This window comes from Trichosurus vulpecula, chromosome 8 (genome assembly GCF_011100635.1).
Source record: "Trichosurus vulpecula isolate mTriVul1 chromosome 8, mTriVul1.pri, whole genome shotgun sequence".
Taxonomy (NCBI): domain Eukaryota; kingdom Metazoa; phylum Chordata; class Mammalia; order Diprotodontia; family Phalangeridae; genus Trichosurus; species Trichosurus vulpecula.
The window spans coordinates 115,648,594-115,672,745 of record NC_050580.1 but is presented as its reverse complement, the minus strand read 5'-3'; the positions used below and the strand labels follow the sequence as shown (position 1 = coordinate 115,672,745).

At 36.2% G+C, this 24,152-nt stretch overlaps 1 protein-coding gene across 1 annotated transcript in view; it reads left to right on the top strand.

Annotated features, from left to right (window-relative positions):
- BTBD1 (BTB domain containing 1) overlaps positions 1-24,038 on the top strand; it is a 39,743-nt gene extending 15,705 nt beyond the window's left edge. The window contains exons 3-8 of the mRNA XM_036735094.1: positions 3,949-4,054; positions 6,724-6,921; positions 8,830-9,022; positions 12,803-12,890; positions 22,261-22,407; positions 22,928-24,038. Coding sequence (XP_036590989.1) covers positions 3,949-4,054; positions 6,724-6,921; positions 8,830-9,022; positions 12,803-12,890; positions 22,261-22,407; positions 22,928-23,086 — 891 coding nt within the window. The 3' untranslated portion in view covers positions 23,087-24,038. The remainder of the gene's footprint in view (positions 1-3,948; positions 4,055-6,723; positions 6,922-8,829; positions 9,023-12,802; positions 12,891-22,260; positions 22,408-22,927) is intronic.
- Positions 24,039-24,152: the final 114 nt, after the last annotated feature.

The following is a 24,152-nucleotide window of genomic DNA, read 5'->3' as shown; positions in this document are numbered from 1 at the left end:
TCCATTAACTTTCAAGTTCAGTCTTATAGTGGTCACTATTTAAGGATCATGGGATCGCTTTCTTCCGTACTCTTTTTGGCATTTGTGCTAACTTAATATTCCTCATAATATAAAATTTAGTAATAGAAAAACTGAGTTTTGTCACTTGGGAATATCTTTATTAACTTGAACGCTTGTATAAGTAAGTTTAAAATCCCATGTTTGTAAAGCCTGGCTTTGCTATAGAATCATAGGCTATTAGAGTTAGAAGGGACTTTAGAGATCATCAAATTCAGCCACTTCATTTTTACAGATTAAAAAAACCAGCCTGGCCAGGTTAAATGACCTGCCCAAGGTGACATAACCATTTAGCCGTGAAACCAGGATGAACTCCTAGTTCACTACTCCTTTCACTGTACCAGTATTGCCAATATGAAATAGTTGAGGAATATTAAGTGTAATTTGACAAAGAAAGTAGGAAATGTACCTTTCTTGAGGAGTTCGTGACGTGACTTCTATATTTGTTAGTTTTGCTTGGACATAACTGTATAGGTATTTTATACCTACAAACCTTAAATCAGTGTTTCTCAAAATAAGATCCAGTAAGTACTGGTAGCTTGTGAACAGGTTTCTTGTATGTGCGGTTTGTACTATAATAATTTCTGTAGGTTTTTTGCAGCATGAATTAATTTCAGGTATGTGGGATTACAGGCCTTTCCTAAAGGCCTACTATTATTCCTTGTATGTAGATGGCCCTGAGTTCTTGAAGGCTATGTCAGCTATTCATAAATCCTGATGGTAGGTTCCACTAAATTAGGTTTTGACTGTGGGCCAAGTGACAGATTGCCTGTCATCTCAGACTAGTCTAGCTAAATGCAGATAGGCTCATTATTAGAAGATTCCTTATCTCTACTCCCCACCCTACCCCTTCCCAGTGAGTTTTTTGGATATGACAGCCAATAAGAAATTAGGGGTTGTGATCTGCACCAGTGGAGGAAGTATTGGCACCTATAAAATAAAAAGTTAAGCATTACATAAATCAATTTACTGTTGCTACTTATTTTTAAAAATCGCCTCATTGGTGTCTTCTTCTGAAATAATGCCACCATTCATTAATTCTTGTGAGGGTTGTTTTAAAATGGCAAGTCAAATCTCTTTGTGGTTACACCCTGCCAGCATTTTTTGTGGATTGAAAAAAGTTTCCAAACCAGTCCCTCATATGTATATAATTGAACAAGAAAAAATTGTTTAGTTAGGTAGGGGGCTGGTGACTTTTATTTGAATACAGATTCAGAATATAGGTGAATTGGCCAAATAAAGTCAAGTAAAATTTCCTTCCTTTTTCATATGTCTCCTTTGACACCAAGTTGGAAGTGTTTATAACATTTGTGAAGCCAGGTAATATTTTCTTTGTCTTACAGCTCATCATCAGTGTTTTCACCAAACCTTACATAAATACCCATGTGCACACCCCTTTTTTGTACAAATATGATTGACAATCAATAGGACTATATTTTTACAAAATTGACCAATTATGAAAATTGTTGTCAATATCCCTCACCTTTCCTTGCTTTTTTCCCCTCTAAAATATTATTTTCATTGGTCTCTTTTTTTTCTTATATTTGTTTCTGAATATATTCTTTCCTCTTCTTTTACTTAAGCAAACTATCCCTTATAACAGATATAGAAAGGAAAAGAAGAAAAAAGCAGTCCAGCAAAACTAACCAATCCAATGACAGTGTGTGACAGTATATATAGTACTCCATACCCCTAATCCCCCCCACCTCTGCAGTGAAGGGAGGGACTGCATTTTCCTTTTTGAATCCTTTTCTTCCTTGGAGTAGAGCTCCCTTCCAATTTCTAGAGTGCTTCCTCTCTATAACCCCTTATGTTCTTATTAAAATAGGAAAGTATCTGTCCATCACTTATACTTATCTGTTGATTTAGCTGTTTGCACTTTAGAGCAAGTAACTTTTTAATTAGTCTGATACCTCAACCAAGTATTTACATTTTGAGCTTTTTATGTCTAATTTCAGAATTTCAGGCCTCAGCACGTAAGAGGAAGAAAAGAATATTTTTGAGTATTCTGAAGGGAAAGAGGTCCTGAAATGATATTGTGTTTGACTTGTTGGGCTGGTGCTATAGGTAAATTTAGACCTTTAAGGATTATTGGTGGGAAAGAGAGTATATCTTTGGCTTCTCTTCCCCAGATATATCCTCTTCTGTCAGAGAGCTTTGAATTGTGGACAGGCTACTAAGGACAGGGAACTATATACTTCATTGTCGTCTGCCTTATCTGATCCCTGGGATCTCCCATGTTTTAGCCACTGGTCTACTTGGCAAATTCTTTTCTTTCTGTAAATCATTTCCTTTTTTCTTGACTGGATAAAAAGATCGAGATATTGCCTATATTTACCTGTAGATAAAGTTCCAGTTGTACATGAGATTGCCAAAGATGAAAATATAGAGAGAAGAGAAAGGAGCCAAAAACCCTGAGTAACATGTTTTGGGTACAGAAGGAAGAGAAGAGCCAATGAAGGAAAGAGAAAACGAGCCATCAGATGGGAGGACCAGGAGAATGTAGTGTCCCCAGCCAGGGGAGGACAGTTTCAAGAAGGGAGGGGTTGGTCACTGGAGTCACATGCAGCATAGAATCCAGGATGATTGTGATTGAGAAAAAGGCCATTGAATTTGGTGACTTCTGAGAGAGCTTTTTAGTTGAATCAGAAGGGAAGTCATGTTGGAAGAGTTTGAGAGGAGTGAGTGGGTGAAGTACAGGCAGTGTGTGTATAGACTACTCTTGCAGAGAAGATTTGGTTAAGTGAGGAGAGATTGAGCAGGACCCAAGAAAGAGATTTGTTTTCTTTTATGAAAGACAATTTGGATCTGAGGATATTTGTAGGCAGAGGGGAAAGAGAGGGATTTGGAGTGAGTGCACGAATAGAAGTGTTAGCCTTGGAAGGGAGTGAGGATACCTTTCTTTGAGATAGGAAAATATTGTAGGTATAGATTAATTGAATATTCTTGATTCAGGAAAAAAGCAGGGTCATCTGTTACAAATGAGGTGGGGGGTGGAGGTGATGACATGAGAATGGAAAAATTTCAGAGTAGCTGCCATAGGAATGTGCTGGGAATCAATAAACACTATGTCTTGGACATTTCTAAAATGTTGAATCTGAATGTAATGATTGCAACAGTTGTAAGGGAAAGGTCCAGCTGAGGTTGGTTAGCTTGAATTTCTGATAAGAGCCTGCTCCAAAGTAACATAGCTGTATGAATATTTTATAATGCAGGCTTCCCCGATTCAGACGGATCTTACTCTGATTTATTCCTAATCTGTTGAAGTTTTGCTTTGTAGATTCTTGCAGATACTGTGTACCAACTTCATTTATTTAATCACCAAAGCTAAAAAATCAATTCAGTATTTATTAGGTGCCAATTCTGTATAGCACACTGTATGAGGGATTTGTGGAGACTAATAAAACCAGTAACCCTACCCTTATAGTTTGTTTTCTAGGAAGGGGAAATTGTTATTACTTGCACCCAAGTTTAAATTTGCTTATTCTTTTTTGCATTCCTTTTTTGGATGTATGATTACAATGTACACATAGGCCCTAAGGTGAGAAGAAAGTATAAAAACGATAAAGAGAAAACAAATTTTTTTTTAATTCAAGAATGGTAAGCATGCAGTGTTAGTGATTATTTCAAAGTTAACATTTAAAAATGTTTGAAGGAGAAACTTGGTTTAACAAACATTTATTAAGCACCTACTAAGGGAAAGGCACCATAGTGCTATATGTACTTAAAATACTGTAATGAACATTTTTAAATGATATGTAATTAAGTTACTGATATATACTTAAAACATTGGAATGAACCAAGTAGCTGCTTTTGACATATTTGGTGTGACATTTATTTGCAGTGTCATCTTTGGCCTGTAAGTAAAATAAGTATTTTTTATATGCTTAGGCTCGATTATTTGATGAACCTCAGCTTGCTAGTCTTTGTCTAGACACTATAGACAAAAGTACAATGGATGCAATCAGTGCAGAAGGTTTTACTGATATTGACATAGGTAAGTTATTTATTTTGAACTGAATTTCATTGTTTCTGAGTATAGTAATGCTTCATTTTGGGGGCATTGTTGGGGGAGTGCGATGTGTCAGATAAATTAATTAGAAAGTTCACATAATTCTATCCCTTTTGGTCCCAAAATTGGGTTATTTTAATCAGTTATTTTTACGGAAATGTGCCTAAAATGTTATTTTACTGTCATCTTAAACCTGTAGTCAAATCAACAAATATTAAGCATTTACCATGTGCTAGTCCCAATGCTAGAGGCTGTGAGGGATGTGGAGAATAAGGAAATAAAAGCTCCCTTGAAGGAGCTCATATTTTATTTGATGAGTTAAATAAGCAAAGTTAAACAACAGTTCAGGATAATAGAAGAGGTACCACAATAGTTTATATACCTGACTATTTGCCAAATAAGTTGTACAGAAAATAATTGTTCTGAGAGTTCAGAAATTCACGTTCAACTCTAGAGATAGGATTTAATTAGTTTAGTTCGGGTTGGGGTTGGTCAGGTTTGAGCCAGATCTTGAAAGCCATCCTTCAAGACTTGGATGGATAGAGGACGGGTGTCAGAATGTTGGGAGCAAAAAGCATGAAGGTGACAGACCGGCTTTATTAGAAAGACGGCTTAAGAAGATGAGTAGAGAGAAGATTGAGTGAAGGCTACTGTCCAAGTAGCAATATGGTATTTAGCATCCAAGTATCTGCCTTCAATTTTAGTAAGGGAGGTTGGCTGGGGAGAGAGCATGGTTCAGAAACCTTGCTCTACCAAGCAGTGTTACGTGAAGAACAGTGAACATAATTTAACCTTTTCTTGATTATGGTAAGTTACCCTGTGAATATTTGTTGATTTAATTTAGGATCTGTTCTTGTACTGTAATACATAATGCACAGCAGTTATGCTTCTGTTTTTAAGTTTCAATCTTAATTGCTGGGTATTTAGCTGTTACTTCTGGCTGTTGTCAGCGTATGCCTCTAGTAGCTTCCCTACTTTCATTTTGTTTGCTACTTCTAATCTATTTTGGTCTGATTTAGTTTAGTCTAGGAAAAAATTATTAAGGTAATAAGTTCAAGTTAAATCAATCAGTAAGGTTCTAAGAGCCTGATTTAAGTGCATGGGCTTTGTGACAACTAATTTGGGATTTTTACTTTGAGGGCCTTTGGCTATTTCAAAGTTTTAAGGTTGTCAGAAGTCTGACATCTGAATAAATGGTTTGTTATTTATCCATTTAGTAATGTTTGCTCTGACTTTTATTTTAAAATTCTTCTATCAGATTTTGCTCTAGAAAGGTGACAAAAAATACATCGATAATGTAGTGAGTGTAATTTTAAAAGTTTTTGATGGGTAAGGTTTGTCTGTAATATTTTAAAATCATGAGTGTATATGAAGGCAGGATTTGTAGATCTCAGTCATAGCAGTTTTCTATATAATGATGTTATAATTCCTTAAAGAAGTTTTTTATACATTTGTATAAAAGAGTAAAATTTACAATTCACAGTATTCAAGCCACATAGAATTTGCTTGCATTAGTATTCAAGTGCGTGTAGTAGAGCAGAATTAAGGCCTTAGTTATTGATACACACACACACACACGGCTAGATTGATGAATGACAATTTAAAAGAAAACAATTTTCTTTTCCTTTCTATTACTGGGATCACTTACCTCTGATAAACTTTTTTGTTGATTTCAGCACAAATAGGAAATGTAGAATATATGTCCATCATTTAAATTTAGTTTAGCATACCTGTATTGCTCAGATTTTATAGAGTAGTGCCATGTTTATATATTATCTTTGGAGAATAAGCTATTCCATGTAATAAGTTGAAAGGATGCTGGATTTTGAGATCAACAATATGGGTTTAAATCCCTACTTTGATACTTACTATCAGCGTAGCCTTAGGCAAGTCACTTGACTTGGCCTCAGTTTCCTCATCTATAAAATGAGGGGTTTGAAATTATTGATCCTATTGAGCTTATTTTTTTAAGTACTAAAACATTTTTCCATCCATATTTCTAAAATATACCCCTTACTTAGAAGCGAGGTTTAGAAATCAAATAACCAAGCTGATTACAGTTGTATCCAAAAGAGAGAGACCCTGAGTTCCTGAGGGCTTCTGTTATGAATGTGTGGACTTTAGGCCATCTATTTTGTGTAATTGTAGGATAGCAGTATCAGAGATTTAGAGCTGGAAAAGACCTAAAAGTCATCTGTCCAGTTCTCTTATTTAAAGATGTGGAACTGAAGCCAGGGAAATTGTGAATTGCCTTATACAGGTAGGAAATGGCAGATAATCTTTTATGCTTATTTCCTAGTTCTCAGCTATGTACTTGATATGTCTCTAGTTAAATTACTTTTGGATAAAGGACATGCTGCAACACATAAATTTGAATATATACAGTGTCCCAAAAGCCATAGTGTAGTCTTAAGCTATTAAAGCTTAAAGCAGTTAAGCTGTTTAAGCTATTAGAACTTAAAACTGCTCTAAGACTTCTGGGACACTTGAGTGATTTGCATGAGTTTTGTTTTTTAATAACATTTTATTTTTGATGGCATATTTAAAGTTTATTGTACTTCTTATTGATTAGAAACTTTAAAAAATAAGGATATAATGTTAAATCTTTGATATTTTAAATTGAGTCTAAATTGGATTTTGCGTCTTGCTTTTAGATACATTGTGTGCCGTTCTGGAAAGAGACACACTTAGCATTCGAGAAAGTCGACTCTTTGGAGCAGTTGTTCGTTGGGCAGAAGCCGAATGTCAGAGGCAACAGCTGCCAGTGACTTTTGCAAACAAACAGAAGGTGCTAGGAAAAGCACTCTCATTAATCCGTTTTCCACTGATGACTATTGAGGAGTTTGCTGCAGGTAAGGCACCATTTTGGTGAATAGACCAAGGGAAGTGGCCCTTTGGGTGGAGGTTGGGGGAGCAATGACACCATGAACAGGGACAGGACATAGTGGCCTAAGCAAAAGCAGTCAGGAGTCATGTATTGATTACCCTAATTAGAGCAGAAGTATGTGAGGAAAAGACATTGAACTGGAAGTTGAGTCCTGAGTAGTCTTAATAAATCAGTAGTTAAATAAACTTGTGCAAGACTCTTTCTCTCTGAATTTCCAGTTGATAACAAGCCTCTGCCACACTTACCACCACCTTTCATCACACACAGTACTTGGTTTGCTTCTCTTTTATACAATATTTTTATATCATTTTGTGATGTAATTATTTGTGTGGTTGACCTTTTGTTGAGTCATTTCAGTCATGTCCTGCTCTCTGTGAGGTTTTTCTTGGCACAGATACCTGGAGTGTTTTGCCATTTCCTTCTCTAGCTCTCTTTTACAGATGAGGAACCAAGGCAAAGAGGGTTAAAGTGACTTTCTCTGGGTCACAGAGCTAAGTAAGTGTCTGAAGCTGAATTTGAACTCGGGTCCTCGTGACTCCAGGCCTGCCACTCTATACACTGTACTACCAAAAGTCAGAGTGACCATATATGAGAGTAACATTTTATACTTCACAGAATTTATGGTCTTACAGGGGCAAAAAGACCTGAACAGATATGTATTATACTTGGAAGAATACATCAGAGAAGTACAAAGTGTTAAGATGTCGGGATTGAGGAAAGGTCTTTATGGACTGGGGGAAATCAGGAAACTTTTCTAGAGGAAATGACATTTGAGTTTTATTTTAAAGGATGTGTGGGGATTTAGCAAGTGAAGAATGGAGAAATAATAGATATGAGACTGTGTGGTTGAATTGTACTTGAAGTCAGGAGACTTGAGATCTGATTCCAGCAATACTACATGCTAGTCATGTGACTTTAGACCAATCATGTAACCTTTGTGGGCCTCCCAGCTCCGAATCCTATAACTCTATGAAGTTCTCGACAACTGGCTATTTTTTGTGCCTTTTGGGAATTCTTGTGAATTCTTCACAATTTTTAAAAACATAAATAAAATTTTAAAAAGATGTACCATTATTTCTCCATAATTGACCATTATGAAGGAGTAAATGAAGAGTGGTGGCATAGACAGGATTGAGTAATGGATGAGAAAGCTGTTTCTGTTTCAGTTTTTTGTATTAATACTATATAGCATCTTCTTTGTTAGCTGTGTGTGTCTTGTTCATTCCTGATAGAGCTTTCTTTAATTTCTTTTTAACATGCCTCATCACTTTCTGGTATCTTCTTATTGGCCACCTCTTTTACCATATTTTTAATATTTTTCTGTTATAATCTGAATTTGCTTAATGCACAAAAGAACTAATTGTTTTTCCTGGAGTTGGATTCTAGATTAAGAGTTTTAAGGACCAAGAACTTAGAGGTAATCTAATTGACCCCCTTCATTTTATACATGAATAAACTGAAGCCCAGGGAGACATGACGTGCTTGCTCCAGGTGTGACGCATTAGTGATTTGGACTCAGATTTCTTGATTCCAAATCCATTGCTCTTCACTCTGTACTCTTTTGCATTTGTCTCCCAACTTTCTGCTACTAGCCTTTGGATTGTCTCTTTAAAAGGAACATAGTTTTATATAGATGTACATTGCATTTTATCATATTATAAGTAATTTAAACTCTTATGCCTTCTGCTAGTCAATAACCTATTCTTATCCTAGACTGTACTCGAAAGGAGCTAAATTATTATTATTATTTATGAATGTTTTCTCATGTACTTGCTTTGGGTATTGCAAATCAGTTTTGACCTTATAAAGTTCAGTGCTTCAAAGTGTGCTTTTAAAACAAATAACTGTTATTGAAGTTTTTTTATTTCCACAGGTCCTGCTCAATCTGGAATTTTATCAGACCGAGAAGTGGTAAATCTCTTCCTTCATTTTACGGTCAACCCTAAACCCCGAGTTGAATATATTGATCGCCCAAGGTGCTGCCTCAGGGGAAAAGAATGCAGCATCAATAGATTCCAGCAAGTAGAGAGTCGTTGGGGTTACAGTGGAACAAGCGACCGAATTAGGTATTTGTCATAGTGTCATGTTGCAGAGGGGGAAAAGACAGCTTTAATGTTGAATTGAAGATAGTTTGAGGAAGATGTGGTGATAATTTTTTATTTTACTTTTCAAAAATTACTAGGCTTAGCCAAGACTATTCAACAAATCACTGAGCTGATTGTAATCCAGATTTCCCTTAATTAATGTGTCTCTATTTAGGCCTTGTGAAAAATAGGGTAGAAAATCTTAGAGAAAGGGAGAGGTACTACAAGATTGGAGAAGGACAGATTTCCCAGTTTTCAAAAAAGGAGAGTGGAGTATGTAAACTATAGATCTATGAGTTTGACTGTATTTTGGGGCATAATTCTAGGAACATGTTATTAAAGGAACGGTTAATGATTATCTGTCACTAATGATCACCAAAAAACAGTATGTTTTCATCAAGAATAGCTTAAGGCAGACTATGTCTTTTTTCAACAGTATAACTAAACTGGTAGATTAGGAGAATCCTTTAGATATAGTTTACCTAGGTTCTAGCAAAGCACTTGTTAAAGTCCTTTCTTCTTTTGGAAAAGATGGAGAGATGTGGTTTAGATGACAGTACATTTAATTAAATTTGGAACTAATTGAATAGACAGACCCAAATAATAGTCATTAATAGTTTGATGTTACCTCGGAAGAAAGGTCAAGTGGAGTGTCCTGGAAATGTGTGACCCTATGCTGTTTAGTAGCATTTTCACCAGTGACTTGAATAAAGATGTAAATTTCATGCTTATCAAGTTTTCAAATGGTACCGTTCTGGTAGAGGAGATAGTTAATATAGCAGGTGACAAAGTCAGGATCCATAAGAATCTTGGCAGGCTAGAATAATATTGAGCCAAATCTAGTAAGATTGATTTGAATAGAGATAAAAGTAAAATCTTAAATGTGAGTTCAACATAATCAGTTTCACAAGTACAAAATAAGGAAGACATTACTAAGCAGTTTGTCTGAAAAAAAATCCTGGGTATTTTAGTGGCCTGAAAGCTTAGTATGGCAGTCACTAAAGTAGTTTGCCCTGAGAGAAGCATAGCTTCTAGGAATAAAAAGGTAATGGTTCTGCTGTACTCTTTCCTGCTCAGACTACATCTGTAGTGTATTGTGTTTCATTCTGTGTGTTGCATTGAGGAAGGACATTGATAAGTTGGGGAATGTCTAGAAGGGTGTACCCAGGATGGTAAAAATGCCTTAAATCCATGCCATGTGATGACAATCAACCAAAAAAAAAAAAACTTGGGGATATTTAGCTGGTGAAGAGAAAATTTGGGCAGGTGGTGGTAAGAATAGCTGGTTTTAAGTGCTTGAGGGTTTGAAATGTGAAAGATAGAGTAAACATAATTTATTATTATAAATGATAAAATAAACTTCTCTGAGAAATCAAATATACAGGGTGTGGAATGCTACCTAGATTGTCAGATGTGGCTACTTTTTTGAAAGGGTTTGCCCAGTTAAAACAATTGTTATGAGGAAGGTATGATGGACAAAAGAAGGAAGGTTTGTTGTAAATGACTGATATAAAAAGGGGGAAAAGGGTATCAGAAATGGTAACAAAAATACTAATGGGGAAAAAACTAATAACTCCCCAACAATTAGCAATATCTAGTTGTGAAATGGGATACCTCTGAAAGTATAGGATTCTTTCTCATTAGATAGGTATTTGAGTAAAGGTTGAATGGCTGCTTTTTGAGTAGGTTTTAGAAATGAATTTTTTCAGGGATTGGTTGCACCAAATGGTCATTCTAGATCCCTTTCAAATCTGAAATTTTATGAGGTAACATGGAGACCAAATTAAGGAAAGCAATAGTCTATATTCACATAGCACGTTAGAATTACAAAATACTTTCATGTGTACTATTTTGTTTTATCTTCACAACACCCCTGTGAGATGGGTACCCAAAAGAAAGTTTACCTAAGTTGTTTGAGACCTTCTATAATGTGTGCCCTGCATGAGTGAGTGGCTAGTACTGCTGGTATGTATTCCAGATTTTAATTGGTATAATATACTACTTCTGTAGGTTTGTTACTAATTGGTATTACAAAACAGGATTGTACTGAGCATGATATTTTTAAGTGCATAATCATTGCATGGAAAATACCTCAAAAGAATTTTTTAGGGTATGATTGAAAGAATTACATGACGGAAACGCTTGAATTTGATGTGTAATACTGTCCTGTAGAGTTGCACCTTCATTTCATTTCATGTATGCTTGGTTCAAATCTGAAAGCAGAAAATCTAAAAATGTTAAAATCTACCACTAAATATCCCTAGTCAGACATTGGAATTTGTGATAATCACATTTCTTTATTTCCTTAGATATTTTGTTTCATATTATGTTCATACATGTCTGTCCCATATCTTTAGCTCGTAGAAAGTCCTTTAATGACTATGTCATCAACCTCCGTACAATACTGTAATTAGTTTAGCTGTATACATTAAAGCCTTTTTTAGTCCAAATAGTTGGACGGTGAAGTAAGTTTAGCTGGTAATTTTATTATCTGGTTAACTGAGATTAGTGATTCCCAAATTGTGGCTCCTTGAAACCTCAAAATTCTTTGTTGGAATATTATAGTAGATGTATACCTCCCATCTTTGCAGAGGTGGACAATGTATTGGTTAGTTTTGCTGAACTACATTTTCCCCTCTTTTTTTATGCTGTGGCATAAGGGATGGCCTACTGGGGAGGGGAAAAAAAACAAATTATAAATATAACTACTTTTCAATTGTTCTCTTCTTAGAAATCCAAACAATTATCTTGCCTTTGAAAATATCTGTCTGACCCAGGTCATTTTGTAATTAGAGTATGTATTTGTCTCATAAAAAGACAAATTTCACAGTGAGATGAAACTTAGTTGCAAGGCCCAGGTGAAAGTTGGTTAACATTTTGCTTCACCAAACAGAATTTCATCAAACAGAACTTTTATATTTAAGTAATCACTTAAAATGTCAAAGAATTCATTTTCTGAAAACTTCATTCAATCCTTGTTCAGTCAATCCCTCCAAGTATTTTCCATTCCACCTGGTCAGAAGTAAACTCTAGATTTATACCTCTATCAGAGATGTCTTCCTTCTCTTTAGTTTGATCATTACTTAATTCTGGGCAAAGTATGGGGAAAGAGGATGCTGCTTTTAAGTAGATTAATCAAGGGTCTCTTGCCCTATTAGGTCATTGGCCTAATTTGTCTTTCAGAAGAACAGAATTTGCTCCTGAGTTTTCACCCATTTTTCTCTAGGCAAGTGGTGTTAGGCCTTTGGTAAGGGTGAGTAGGATTTAGTGCAGGGTGTTATTTTGAAGAACTATTATTAAGTACTTGTTAAGATTTTCTTCAGGTAAGTCTGAAAAGGATTTCAGACTAGAGAATTATTTCTTGATATTTTTGTCTTTATTCTCTCATTCCATTCCTCCCTCCCATTGCAGCCAGGCTAGAAGTGCAACCACCACTCACAAGCCCAATACCACAGCTGATTGGCATAGCAGCTTTGATCTCCTCTCCTTCCAGCCTGGGCCCCTGAGCCAGTTCTCCCCTCTTTTGGTAACCTGGTTGCCAGGACTTCATATGGACATTGATCACCTTAGCCTACTGCAGCTTGGAACTCCTAAGTTCAAGTGATTCACCAGTCTCAACCTCCCTGATAGCAGGGATTACAGATGTGTGCCACCATGCCTAGCATTTTTAATATTTCTAAAATTAATTCTGTAATTATTCTGGGTCATCAGTTACTGATTTTTATAAAACTACTTACTAGTGATTTTATTTTGTTTTTTCAGATTCACAGTTAATAGAAGAATCTCCATAGTAGGATTTGGATTATATGGTTCTATTCATGGGCCCACAGATTATCAAGTGAATATACAGGTACCCCTTTTTCTTCATATTTTAATGGAAAGTTGTATGTTTTTATAAGTTTGTGACAAAACCCCATTTTTAATGAAAATGTTATATTTGATTAAATTTACAAAATTATACGTACTGCTTCAGATTATCTTCTGTTAAACATATGAGGAGAAAAATGTGTGTGGCCATTTAGAATTTTATTTTATGAGATGCTAGGAACAGACTAAGGCTTTGGGCAAAAACAGCAATTCCAGTGGAGCTCACAGAGAGATGGTAGTTCTGAAAGCCTAATTTTAACCTTTATATGCAGAGTTGAACTTTCAGACACTACCTTATTCTAAAGGAATTAATTTAGAATTCATGGAACCTTGGAATTGCAAAGAGAACATCAAATCTAACTTTCCTAAGAGAGGAATCCTCACAGGGTTATTTTGCCTTTCCTTAGATTTCCAGTGATGGGTAGATAGCTTACTGCCTCACAGAGCATTCTATTTGTTTTTTTTTTTTTTTAAATAGCTTAGTTTAAAAAAATTCTCCTATCCTAGCTGGATTCTCTGTAGCAACAAAGAATAAGCCTAATCCTCTTGCACATAATCCTTAAAATATTTTCATTTTTCATATCCATTCCTTTTTCATTCCTCCTGTTGTCCCTGTAGTTTAGTTCTTTGTTATCTCTTGCCTTGGAATGATCTCCAAGCTGCTTTTCCCACTCTCCATTCCATTTTGTATAGTTGACACATTAATTTTTCTGAAGTACCGGTTCAGCAATGGTTCCCTGCTTAAAAATAGTCAGTAGCTACTTGTAAAATAGTTTAAACATAGCTTATCATTCAAAACAGTACCCAACAGAATCCCAACCTGTTTTTCCAGCCTTATCTTTCATTACACTTATACTTAGACAAGTTGTATTTATTTACTGTTACAATTTTTGTGCCTTTGCTCAGGATATTTTCTCAATCTCAGCTTCCTCAGCTGTGAAATACAGGGATTGGACTAGATGGTTTCTCAGGTCCCTTTTAGCTCCAGATCTGTGATTCTATTCCTGGAATGCCTCTCCCCTCCTCCCCCTTTTTGTTTTTCGAAATGCTGCCCATCTTTCTCTGATCTCCTCCAAACTAGACACATTGATTCAACATTTATTAAAACACGGTTTTCAGAGAACTGTGATAGGTATGCAACATTTAAATTAAACATTGTTCTTGCCTTCATAGAGTTTAGTTTATGGTACGTTAAGGGAAATAAGACTATAATAACAAAACATTATTTAAGTGCACAAAGAGGTTTCAAATAAAGTGCTATGGTGGGGGGGAGCTAAGATGGCGCTGGAAAGCAGGGACTTGCGTGAGCTCCCCCCCAAGGTCCCTCCAAACACCTATAAGAAATGGCTTTGAACAAATTCTAGAACTGTAGAACCCAAAAAATAGCAGAGGGAAGCAGGGCTCCAACCCAGGACAGCTTTGATGGTCGCTGGGTAAGGTCTATTGCACGGAACTGGGAGCAGAGCTCAACATGGGCGGCAGCAGGACCAACCAGACCAGGAGCCAGGTGAAACAGGCCCTGGCGCCCTGAATGTGTGAGCTGTGGCAGTTACCAGACTTCTCAACCGACAAACACCAAAGACAACAGAGAAGGTTAGTGGGAAAAGCTGCTGGGACAGAGTGAAAGGAGATCCAGTTAGGCTACCACCCCAGGGGCAGCGAGGGAGGTGCAGCTACAGAACTACAGCTGCAGTTGCTTCCAGGCCCAGGGCCACCTGGTGGGAGGAATTAAGTGGGGGATCAGAGCAGGAGTGCAGAGCCTGCTTAAGATCTGAGTCTGGTCCAGGTTGGCGGTTCTTGGGGGAGGAGGAACGCTGGTGTGACAGAGCTGGCTGTATAGAAATAGCTCTGAAAACAACAGTGCATCCCCTCAAGCTTGGAACAAAGTACTCTCTACAAGCAGTCACTCCTTGATGAAAAACTCAAGGGTCAAATAGTTAGCTGGGAACATGGCCAGGCAGTGAAAACGCACTCAGATTCAGACTCAGACTTTGGAATCTTTCTTTGGTGACAAAGAAGACCAAAACATACAGACAGAAAAAGTCAACAAAGTCAAAGAGCCTACATCAGAAGCCTCCAAGAAAAACATGAACTGGTCTCAGGCCATGGAAGAGCTCAAAAAGGATTTGGAAAAGCAAGTTAGAGAAGTAGAGGAAAAAGTGGGAAGAGAAATGAGAATGATGCAGGAAAACCATGGAAAACAAGTCAATGACTTGCTAAAGGAGACCCAAAAAAAATACTGAAGAAAACAACACCTTAAAAAATAGACTAACTGAAATGGCAAAAGAGCTCCAAAAAGCCAATGAGGAGAAGAATGCCTTGAAAGGCAGAATTAGCCAAATGGAAAAGGAGGTCAAAAAGACCACTGAATAAAATACTACTTTAAAAATTAGATTGAAGTAAGTGGAAGCTAGTGACTTTATGAGAAATCGAGATATTATAAAACAAAACCAAAGGAATGAAAAAGTGAAAGACAATGTGAAATATCTCATTGAAAAAACCACTGACCTGGAAAATAGATCCAGGAGAGATAATTTAAAAATTATTGGACTACCTGAAAGCCATGATCAAAAAAAGAGCCTAGATATCATCTTTCAAGAAATTATCAAGGAGAACTGCCCTGATATTCTAGAGCCAGAGGGTAAAATAGAAATGGAAAGAATCCACCGATCGCCTCCTCAAAAAGATCCCCAAAAGAAAACTCCCAGGAATATTGTCGCCAAATTCCAGAGCACCAGGTCAAGGAGAAAATACTGCAAGCAGCCAGAAAGAAACAATTTGAGTATTGTGGAAACACAATCGGACTAATACAAAATGAAGTGCTATGTGAAGTCTAGAAAAGGAAGATTCATTACCAACTTGGGATAGAGAGAATAAGAATGGGATTCAGGAAGGTGGCATTTAATTTGGGTTTTAAAAGGAGGGTGTAGGAATTGAATATTCAAAGAATAATGATCAGCTTAAACAAAGGCACAGAGGCAAAGGATTCACAGTTTATTCCATGTAAACCAGGTTTCCTGAGGCATAGAGAGTGTATGGAGGGAGGTCATATGAGATTGTCTGGAAAGGTAGGGTGGGAACAGATTTTGGAGGTCCTTGAATGCTAGACAAAGGATTGTGAACTAATTGTTTGGGGGCATGGGAGGAATGATGACATTGACTACTTTTGAGCAAAGGAATGAGATGACCAGATCTGTTTCTTAAGCATAGAGGTACTTTAGAAGTTGTATGAAGAATGCACTATCAAAGGGAAAATGTAGAAGTGAGAAGATATAATTAAATGTCTTTTTGTAGTTCTAGTAGGTGGAAATGGTAATACTCTGGGTGTTGTTAGTGAAGCAAGAGAGGGGGAGATAGATGAGAAGGGGAAAGTGGAATCAAGCAGATTTGTTAACTGACTGCATACAAAAGGGAAGGGTAAATTGAAGATATGGTAGACTAAGTGAATGGTACCAAGCCTCAGACAAGAATATGTGAAAGGAAGAAGAAGAATAGGCTCAAGGGCAAAGACATGTAGAGTTTTGCGGTGCCCGTAGGATATTTGGTTAGAGTTGTTCTGCAGACATTGGAGCTCGGTTTGGATGTCAGGAAAGAGTTCAGGACTTGAGGTATAAATTTTGAAGTAATTGAATTGAGAGTGAATGAGATTGCTAAAGAAGACAAAAAAAAGAAAGTATTTTATCAGAAAGGTAGGAGGAGAACCAAAAAAGCTCGGGAAGTCTGAAGGTGATTTAATGAATGATCAATCAGCTGTGTCAAAAAGCAGTAATATCAAAGTGAATAAGAAATAGAAAAGGGCCGCCATTGGATTTGGTGACCGTTTTAGGGTGAACAATTTCTGTAGTGTTGAGAGTAGACACCAGATTGTGGAAGACTAAAACAAAAGAAAGAGGGACAGATTGGTAACGAGGAAAGCAGAGGCAGTCAGTATAGACAATATTTTCAAAATATTTAATGGAAAAGGAGAAAAAAAAGAGATGAGATAGTAGTTGAGTGGGCTAAAAGGGAGAATCTTTTTGATTTTTTTTCTGAATTAGAGAAACCTGAGCCTCTTTATAGACAGATTGGAAGGTGCCAGTATAGTGGAAGGGGATGTGAGGTATCCCTCCTCCAGACTTACATAGTCTCTTATTTTCCCATAACTTATCCTACGTTTTGCTATCATTATACTCATCTTAACCCTGTTACTAGATTATAAACTTTTTTGATGGCAGAGATTGTTTTACTTATCTTTGTTTTTTTTTTTTTTAAGTGCTTTTCATTTAGGTATTCTGTAAATTTTAATTCATAGCTTAATTCCCGGTAAGCCTTTTCTCTTTTAAGCTAAATAGCCTCAATAGATCTGACAGATTAGCGATCAGATCATCTTATTTTGAACACACATGAATATTTTTTAGTAATATGTGGTTGTTATTCTGTGATTCATATTTCTTCCCTCCTCCACCATGTCCTACACTTATGCGGTTTATTTTTTTAGCCTTAGTCAGTTCTTTGTTTATCCCACTTCAGTTACATTGGTAATTTTATCCATATCATTCCAGCTTGTCTGTCTTTTTGAAGTTTGATTCTTTTGTCTAAAATATTTTTGATCGGGGCAGCTAGGTGACGTAGTGAGTAGAGCACTGGCCCTGGAGTCAGGAGGACCTGAGTTCAAATGCAGCCTCAGACACTTGACACATGTACTAGCTGTGTGACCTTGGGCAAGTTACTTAACCCCAGTTGCCCTGCCAAAAAAAAATTTTTTTTGATCCTTCCAACTTAATTTCATATTAACCAAAAGAACATTTTAATGTAGTAAGTACAACTTAGACTAAAGATGGGATTTTGCCTTAGGACTCTGAGAGAAGTTTGAAATGTAGCAGAAAAGAAAATACAGGAATATATGACAGTGATGACAGCTCTGTACTGAAGAATATCTATAACTTAGTTAATGCAACTTTAATTAATTTGAAAAGAAATCAGAGCATAGCTCACATTTTGAAAACAGTAAAAATCTTGTTTGTGGTTCTGGATGTATTTACAATTTTGTAAGAGCTGAAGATTGGAGTAGAGTTTTAATTTGGAGACTGAGAATTAGGTTGGGGATGCTCTCTGAACTGGCTGGGGAACTAGGTAGAGTTGTCTGATTCCTCTTGAGTGGAAAGGACTTGACTTGGAAATCAGGAGTAACATGGAAGGGATTCAGTGACAAAATGACAAAGGTGTGATATGTATGTATATAAACGTGTGTGTATGTATGTGTATATATACAAATACATATATGTGTATATATTATGTACATATCACAGCTACCTGTATATTATAATTTGGTCAAGTGCCTACTGCCACAATAACACACATATTGATCAATCAGTAAACATTTATTAAACACCTACTATGTGCCAGGCAATATGCTAATAAGTATTGTAGTTACAAAAAGAGGCAAAAGACATGGGGAGACAACCAATGAACAAATTTGTACAAACAAGCTATATGTAGAAGAAACAGGAAATAATTAAAAAAGAAACCACTAGATTTAGGAAGAATTGCAAGATTTCCTGTTGAACATGTTGAGTTAAGATGTCTATTGGACGTCCAGTTTCACATGTTTGAAAGGCAGCTGGAAATATGAAATTGGAGGTCAGCAGAAAGATTAGGGTGGATTTGAGAATAATCAGCATAAGAAATGATTATTAAATAGGATGATGAGATATGTAAGTGAAGTAGTATAAAAAGAGAAGAGAAGGGGACCCAGGCTAGAATCCTGTGGGTCACATGGGATTAGTGGGTGTGACCTGGATGAGGATCCACTAAAAAAGATTGAGAAAGAATGGTCTGATAGGTAAAAGAACCAGGGGAGAGTAATATTAAAATTACTAGCTGTGAACCAGTTCAACCCCACACTATCCTTAAGTCTTTTGCCCACCTTATTTTATTACTGATCTTATCGTTGAAGTACTCCTTGGAGTACACTCACTGTTCACCCGCTGCCTTTGTTCCTGTTCACATACTGCTGAACAAAGCTGGAGAAAATCTCAAAACCATGCTGACTAGGTTCACTACAAATTAATGCTGCGTTTCAGCCAGGCAGTTGTTTTCATATTACCCTAATCAACTCATTATCCCACTCAGTACAGTGGCTTTTCCAAGCCTTTCTAATCCTCCTCAAACTTCCCATGTCTCCTCCTCCCTCCACACTGAGCTGAGAACCTTGCCCCATTTCACTGGAAAAAAATGAGACTATTTGCCAAGTGCTCCTTCTCCTTTACCCTTGTATCACATGAAGACATACCTCTTTTTGCCAAGGCAAACTTCGGTGTGTAAAGTGATTACATTCACTCCATCACACTTTTATAGTAGATTGCCTCCCTCTCATCCCTTCTCTCTCACTTGTCTTTAGTCTCTTCTTGCCCACTGCCTACAGATGTGTATGTCTCTCTCCCAGACTCAGAAAACTCTCACTTAATCTTTCCATCCCCACTAGCTGTTGCCCCATAAGTCTTCTCCTATTCTTCTACTTCTTTTCACTTTCTTAATTCTGTAGTCTGACTTCTCACCTCATTAATCAGCTGAAACTGCCCTCTCCAAAGTTGCCAATACTCTTTTTTTTTTTAAATAAATTTGTTCTTTAAACATTTTCTTTAAAAATTTTTGATCTGCAATCTGATCAGCAGTCTGGTATCAGTTATACATGTGAAATCATGCAAAACATATTTCCTTATTAGCCATGTTGCCCAAAAAAAGGCAAGAAAAATAAAGTGAAAAAAATTACACTTTCTGTACTAAAAGTTCATCAGTTCTCTCTCTGAAGGTGGATAGTATTTTTCATCTTGAGTCTTTGGAATTGTCTTGAATCATTGTCTTGATCAGAGTATCTAAGTCTTTCACAGTTGATCATCGTTACAATATTGCTGTTACTGTGTACACAGTGTTCTCCTGGTTCTGCTCATTTCACTTTGCATCAGTTCATATAGGTCTTCCCAGGTTTTTCTGAAACTGTTTTGTTCATCATTTCTTACAGCATAATAGTATTCCATCATGACATACCACAAATTGTTTAGCCACTCCTTGCCATTACAAAAAGAACTGCTATGTTTTTGTACATGTAAGTCTTTTTCCTATTTCTTTGATCTCTTTGGAATACAGACCTAGTGGCGGTATTGCTAGGTAAAAGGGTATGTGCTATTTTATAGCCCATTGTTTATAGTCCCAAATTGTTCTCCATAATGATTGGACCAGTTCACAACTTCACCAACAGTGTATTATTGTCTCAGTTTTTCCTCATTCCCTTTAGCATTTGCCATTTTGCTTTTCTGTTATGTTAGCCAATCTGATAAGTGTGAGATAGTATCTCAAGAGTTGTTTTAATTTGCATTTTCTCTAATAGTGATTTAGAGCATTTTTTTCGTATGATTGTAGATAGTTTTGATGTCTTCATCTGAAAACTGCCTGTTCATCTCTTTTGAGGAATGGCTTTTATTTTTATAAATTTGATTCAGTTCCCTGAGAAATGAGGCCTTTATCAGAGAAATTTGGCTATAAAATTACCCCTGCCCCCCCATTTCCTGTTCTCCATCTAATTTTGGCTGCATTGGTTTTGTTTGTGCAAACCCTTTTTAATTTCATGTAATCAAAATTATCCAGTTTACCCCCGTGATCATCTCTATCTCGTCTCGTTTGGCCATAAATTCTTACCAAGGATCTCTATTATTGCCAAATCTAATGGCCCTTTCTTAGTCTTCATCCTTCTGGACCTCTCTGCAGTCTTTGACAGTGTTGATCACCCTCTTCTCCTTGGTATTCTCTTTCTTCTAGGTTTCTAGGACACTAGTCTCACCTCTTTCTCTTCCTACCTGTTTGACTGCTCCTTCTAAGTCTCCTTTGCTGGATTTTCATCTAGGCTGCTCCTGTTAACCATTGAGTATCCCCCAAGCCTCTGTCCTGGTTATGTTTCTCTCCTTATTCTATAGTTCATTTGGTGATTTCTTAGCTTTCATGGATTCATTTACCATCTCTGTTGCAATGATTCTTAGGCTATTTATCCAGTCCTAGCCTATCTGCTGACATCCAATCTTGCATCTCCAACTTTCTATGGTACATAATGAACTGGATGTTTAATAGACATCTTAAATCCAACATGTCCAAAACTAAGCTGAACACCGTCCCATCTTCTTAAATTCCTTGTTACTATTTAGGGTACTACTGTCCTTCCAGTTCTGACCACGTTACAAACCCTGCCTTCCAGTCAGTAAATTCTAATTACCTCCTGAATCAAAAAAAAAAAATTAACTTTAACTCTTCAGGCCTTTCATACCCTGCCCCCTTCCTCCTTTTCCAGTCATCTTATACCTTTTACACGTAATATTCTCCTCTACGTTCTCTAATCTAGTAATACTGAGCTCCTTGGTGTTCCTCCGTCTCCTGATTACCTTCTTTTTAACTGGCTGTCCCCCATGCCTTGAATTCTTTCCCTTTTCATCTTTCTCCTAATTTCCTTCAGATCCCGGCTAAAATCCCACCTTCTGTAAGAAGCCTCTCCCTGTTCCACTTAATGCTAGTGCTTTTCCCCCCTGAGATTATCCTGTGTATGATTTGTTTGTGTTGTCTTCCCGGTTAGACTGTGAACTCCTTGAGGGCAGAGGCTGTCTTCTGTTTTTCTTTGTATCCCCAGTGCTCAGCACAGTACCTTGGCATATATAGTAGGTGCTTAATAAATTCTTGTTGACTTGACTTATTCTCACTTAATTTTAAATGCTGTTGATTTAGAAAATAACTTTTTTATTTCTGGTTTACGTAATTCCTGGAGTGCCAAGACACCTTAGTCATTATCAGCTATATAATAAATAGCCAAATGGGTTGCCAAAACAAAAAGAAAAAAATTGTCCAAAAACCTAAGCAATAAGAAGAACTTGTTTGGATTATTTTATGCTTCTTAGGGAACAGATAAATGTGTAATACCTTTGAAAGTTCTACGACAATTTTATTTTCTAATTTCAAAGACTTTTAAACTCTTTGGGAGGGCTGTTATACAATATCAAAAAAATCGCCTCCTCAAATTAAAGGGCCACTGAATGCTTGTGGTTGTCATGTGTAGTCACTATCCTTTCTGTGACCCACTGGTGCCTTCTTTCAAAAAGGTCCTTCAGAATATATAAGCACTTTGTTACTTAACCATTTGCTGACTTAATAAAAAAAAATCTTTTTTGTTTTTGAAGTATGAAAAGTAGAAATTAAGACACAGAAATTTGCCCAGTTTTAGCACTTGGTTATGAAAAAAGGTACAGTTTTCCAGTTTATTTCTATAACAAGTCCTGCCTTGGGAACTCTTTATTGCTTCCCTGAAGTAGCTTATATTTAATTTTCTTTTATTACAGATAATTGAATATGAAAAAAAACAAACACTGGGACAAAATGATACTGGATTTAGTTGTGATGGGACAGCTAACACTTTCCGGGTCATGTTCAAAGAACCTATAGAAATCTTACCCAATGTCTGCTATACAGCCTGTGCAACACTCAAAGTAAGATCTTTTTTTAAAGAACGTATAATTTTATAAGTTAATCTGGGCTCGCTACTAAAATTTTTGTAACAGTTATTTTATTAGAAGTCACTTTCAGACATAAACTGGTATTTCTGAATAGTGGGAGCAGAAAGGTAGAAAAAAGACTGAGAAGAAAATGATTACTTTTCTTCGGTTTTCTGGAGAAACTATATACAGACTCAGGTCTGCTACTGACTCATTAGGGAATCCTTCATTTTAAATGAGAGAAAAGACAAAGAGAATAGTTGGATACTCACATTCTTCCAAATGATCAGGTTCTCTCTCTTTTTCCAAGAAGAGGCTTACATCTAGTAATTTCATCAGAAGTCACACTTTTTAGCAAAAGTTTTTTTTTAAAATGATTTCAAATGCCCTTTAGCTTGTGTATAAAGTGTTATGTACTAGTTATACTGTATAGTATAACATTCATAATTAAAAAGTACCATGTGGAGTTCATTTTTAGCAAGTATTTGCTGACAAACCTTTTGTTCTGATTTAGGGTCCAGATTCGCACTATGGCACAAAAGGATTGAAGAAAGTTGTACATGAAACACCTGCTGCAAGCAAAACAACATTTTCATTCTTTAGTTCTCCTGGCAATAATAATGGTACATCAATAGAAGATGGACAAATACCAGAAATAATATTTTATACATAATTCAGCAAATAAACAGACTAATCTGAAAGGCATAACTAACTAGCTGGTAATGTTAGTAGTGTGTTATGAATGTTCATAATTTTAATATATAAGAAACATTTTAGTTTCTTAGGAAAGATAGAAAAATTTACATATTGGCTTTGCATGATTATCATCAGGCTTAAAGAAGTGAATGGAAAGTGCTTCATTTTCATATAACTCTAGGAGAAAAGTGCAGGACTTTAATTGTAAAAAATATATATTTAAGCAGCTACTTGTGCTTTCACTTGTATAATTTCATAAATCAGCTTGTTTGGCTGATAGTCTTTCAGTAGTTTTTAAATCGAAAGATCCTTACTTGTTAAGGACCTTTGAAGTTTTTGGGTTTTTTTTTTTTTTACCGTTTTGCCAATTTGGATGGGTGAATTGATCCATGTGGGCTTGGTCAGTATTCTTGCTAAACCTTTTATTATTTGAAATAACTGTTTTCAGGAAATACGAAAACTGGATTTGTATCTTTGGTTTTGGAATCTTGGGGAACCACGGAGATACCTTGTCATAGGCATTTGGAATTGCATTAAAATGTTTCTAAGTGTTGAAAAGCATTTATCAGCTTACTTGAGGAAATCTGGAATCGATTTAAAGAAATGGTTATTTTGTAGTAGTATAGTAATGTGGTTACGCAGTAGAACTTATAAACTATAAATTGGAGTTTTATATAAATAAATCTGCAATAATGTAAAATGTGAAAAAACAGTTATCCAAGAGTGGATACTTCATCACTATGCGTGTAATTTCTTTGGGGGGAGGAGGGGTTTGGAATGTTACTTTGTGCTACAGAGAATGAGATGATTATAATGATTTATTACTTAGAGATCCATTGAACATTTCATTGATAGTGCTGCATAGGGCATAGCCCTGACACCTAGCTGTCAAATACCTCTAATAAAACTACTTTGTAGTTTTATTAATATCTCAGAGGTCTATGTAACAACATTCTGCTTAATATCTGTCACTCACAATATTACTTCCTTTGTATTATATTCCTTTATATTTGGGGCTTTATTAAATTATCATGAATACAGCT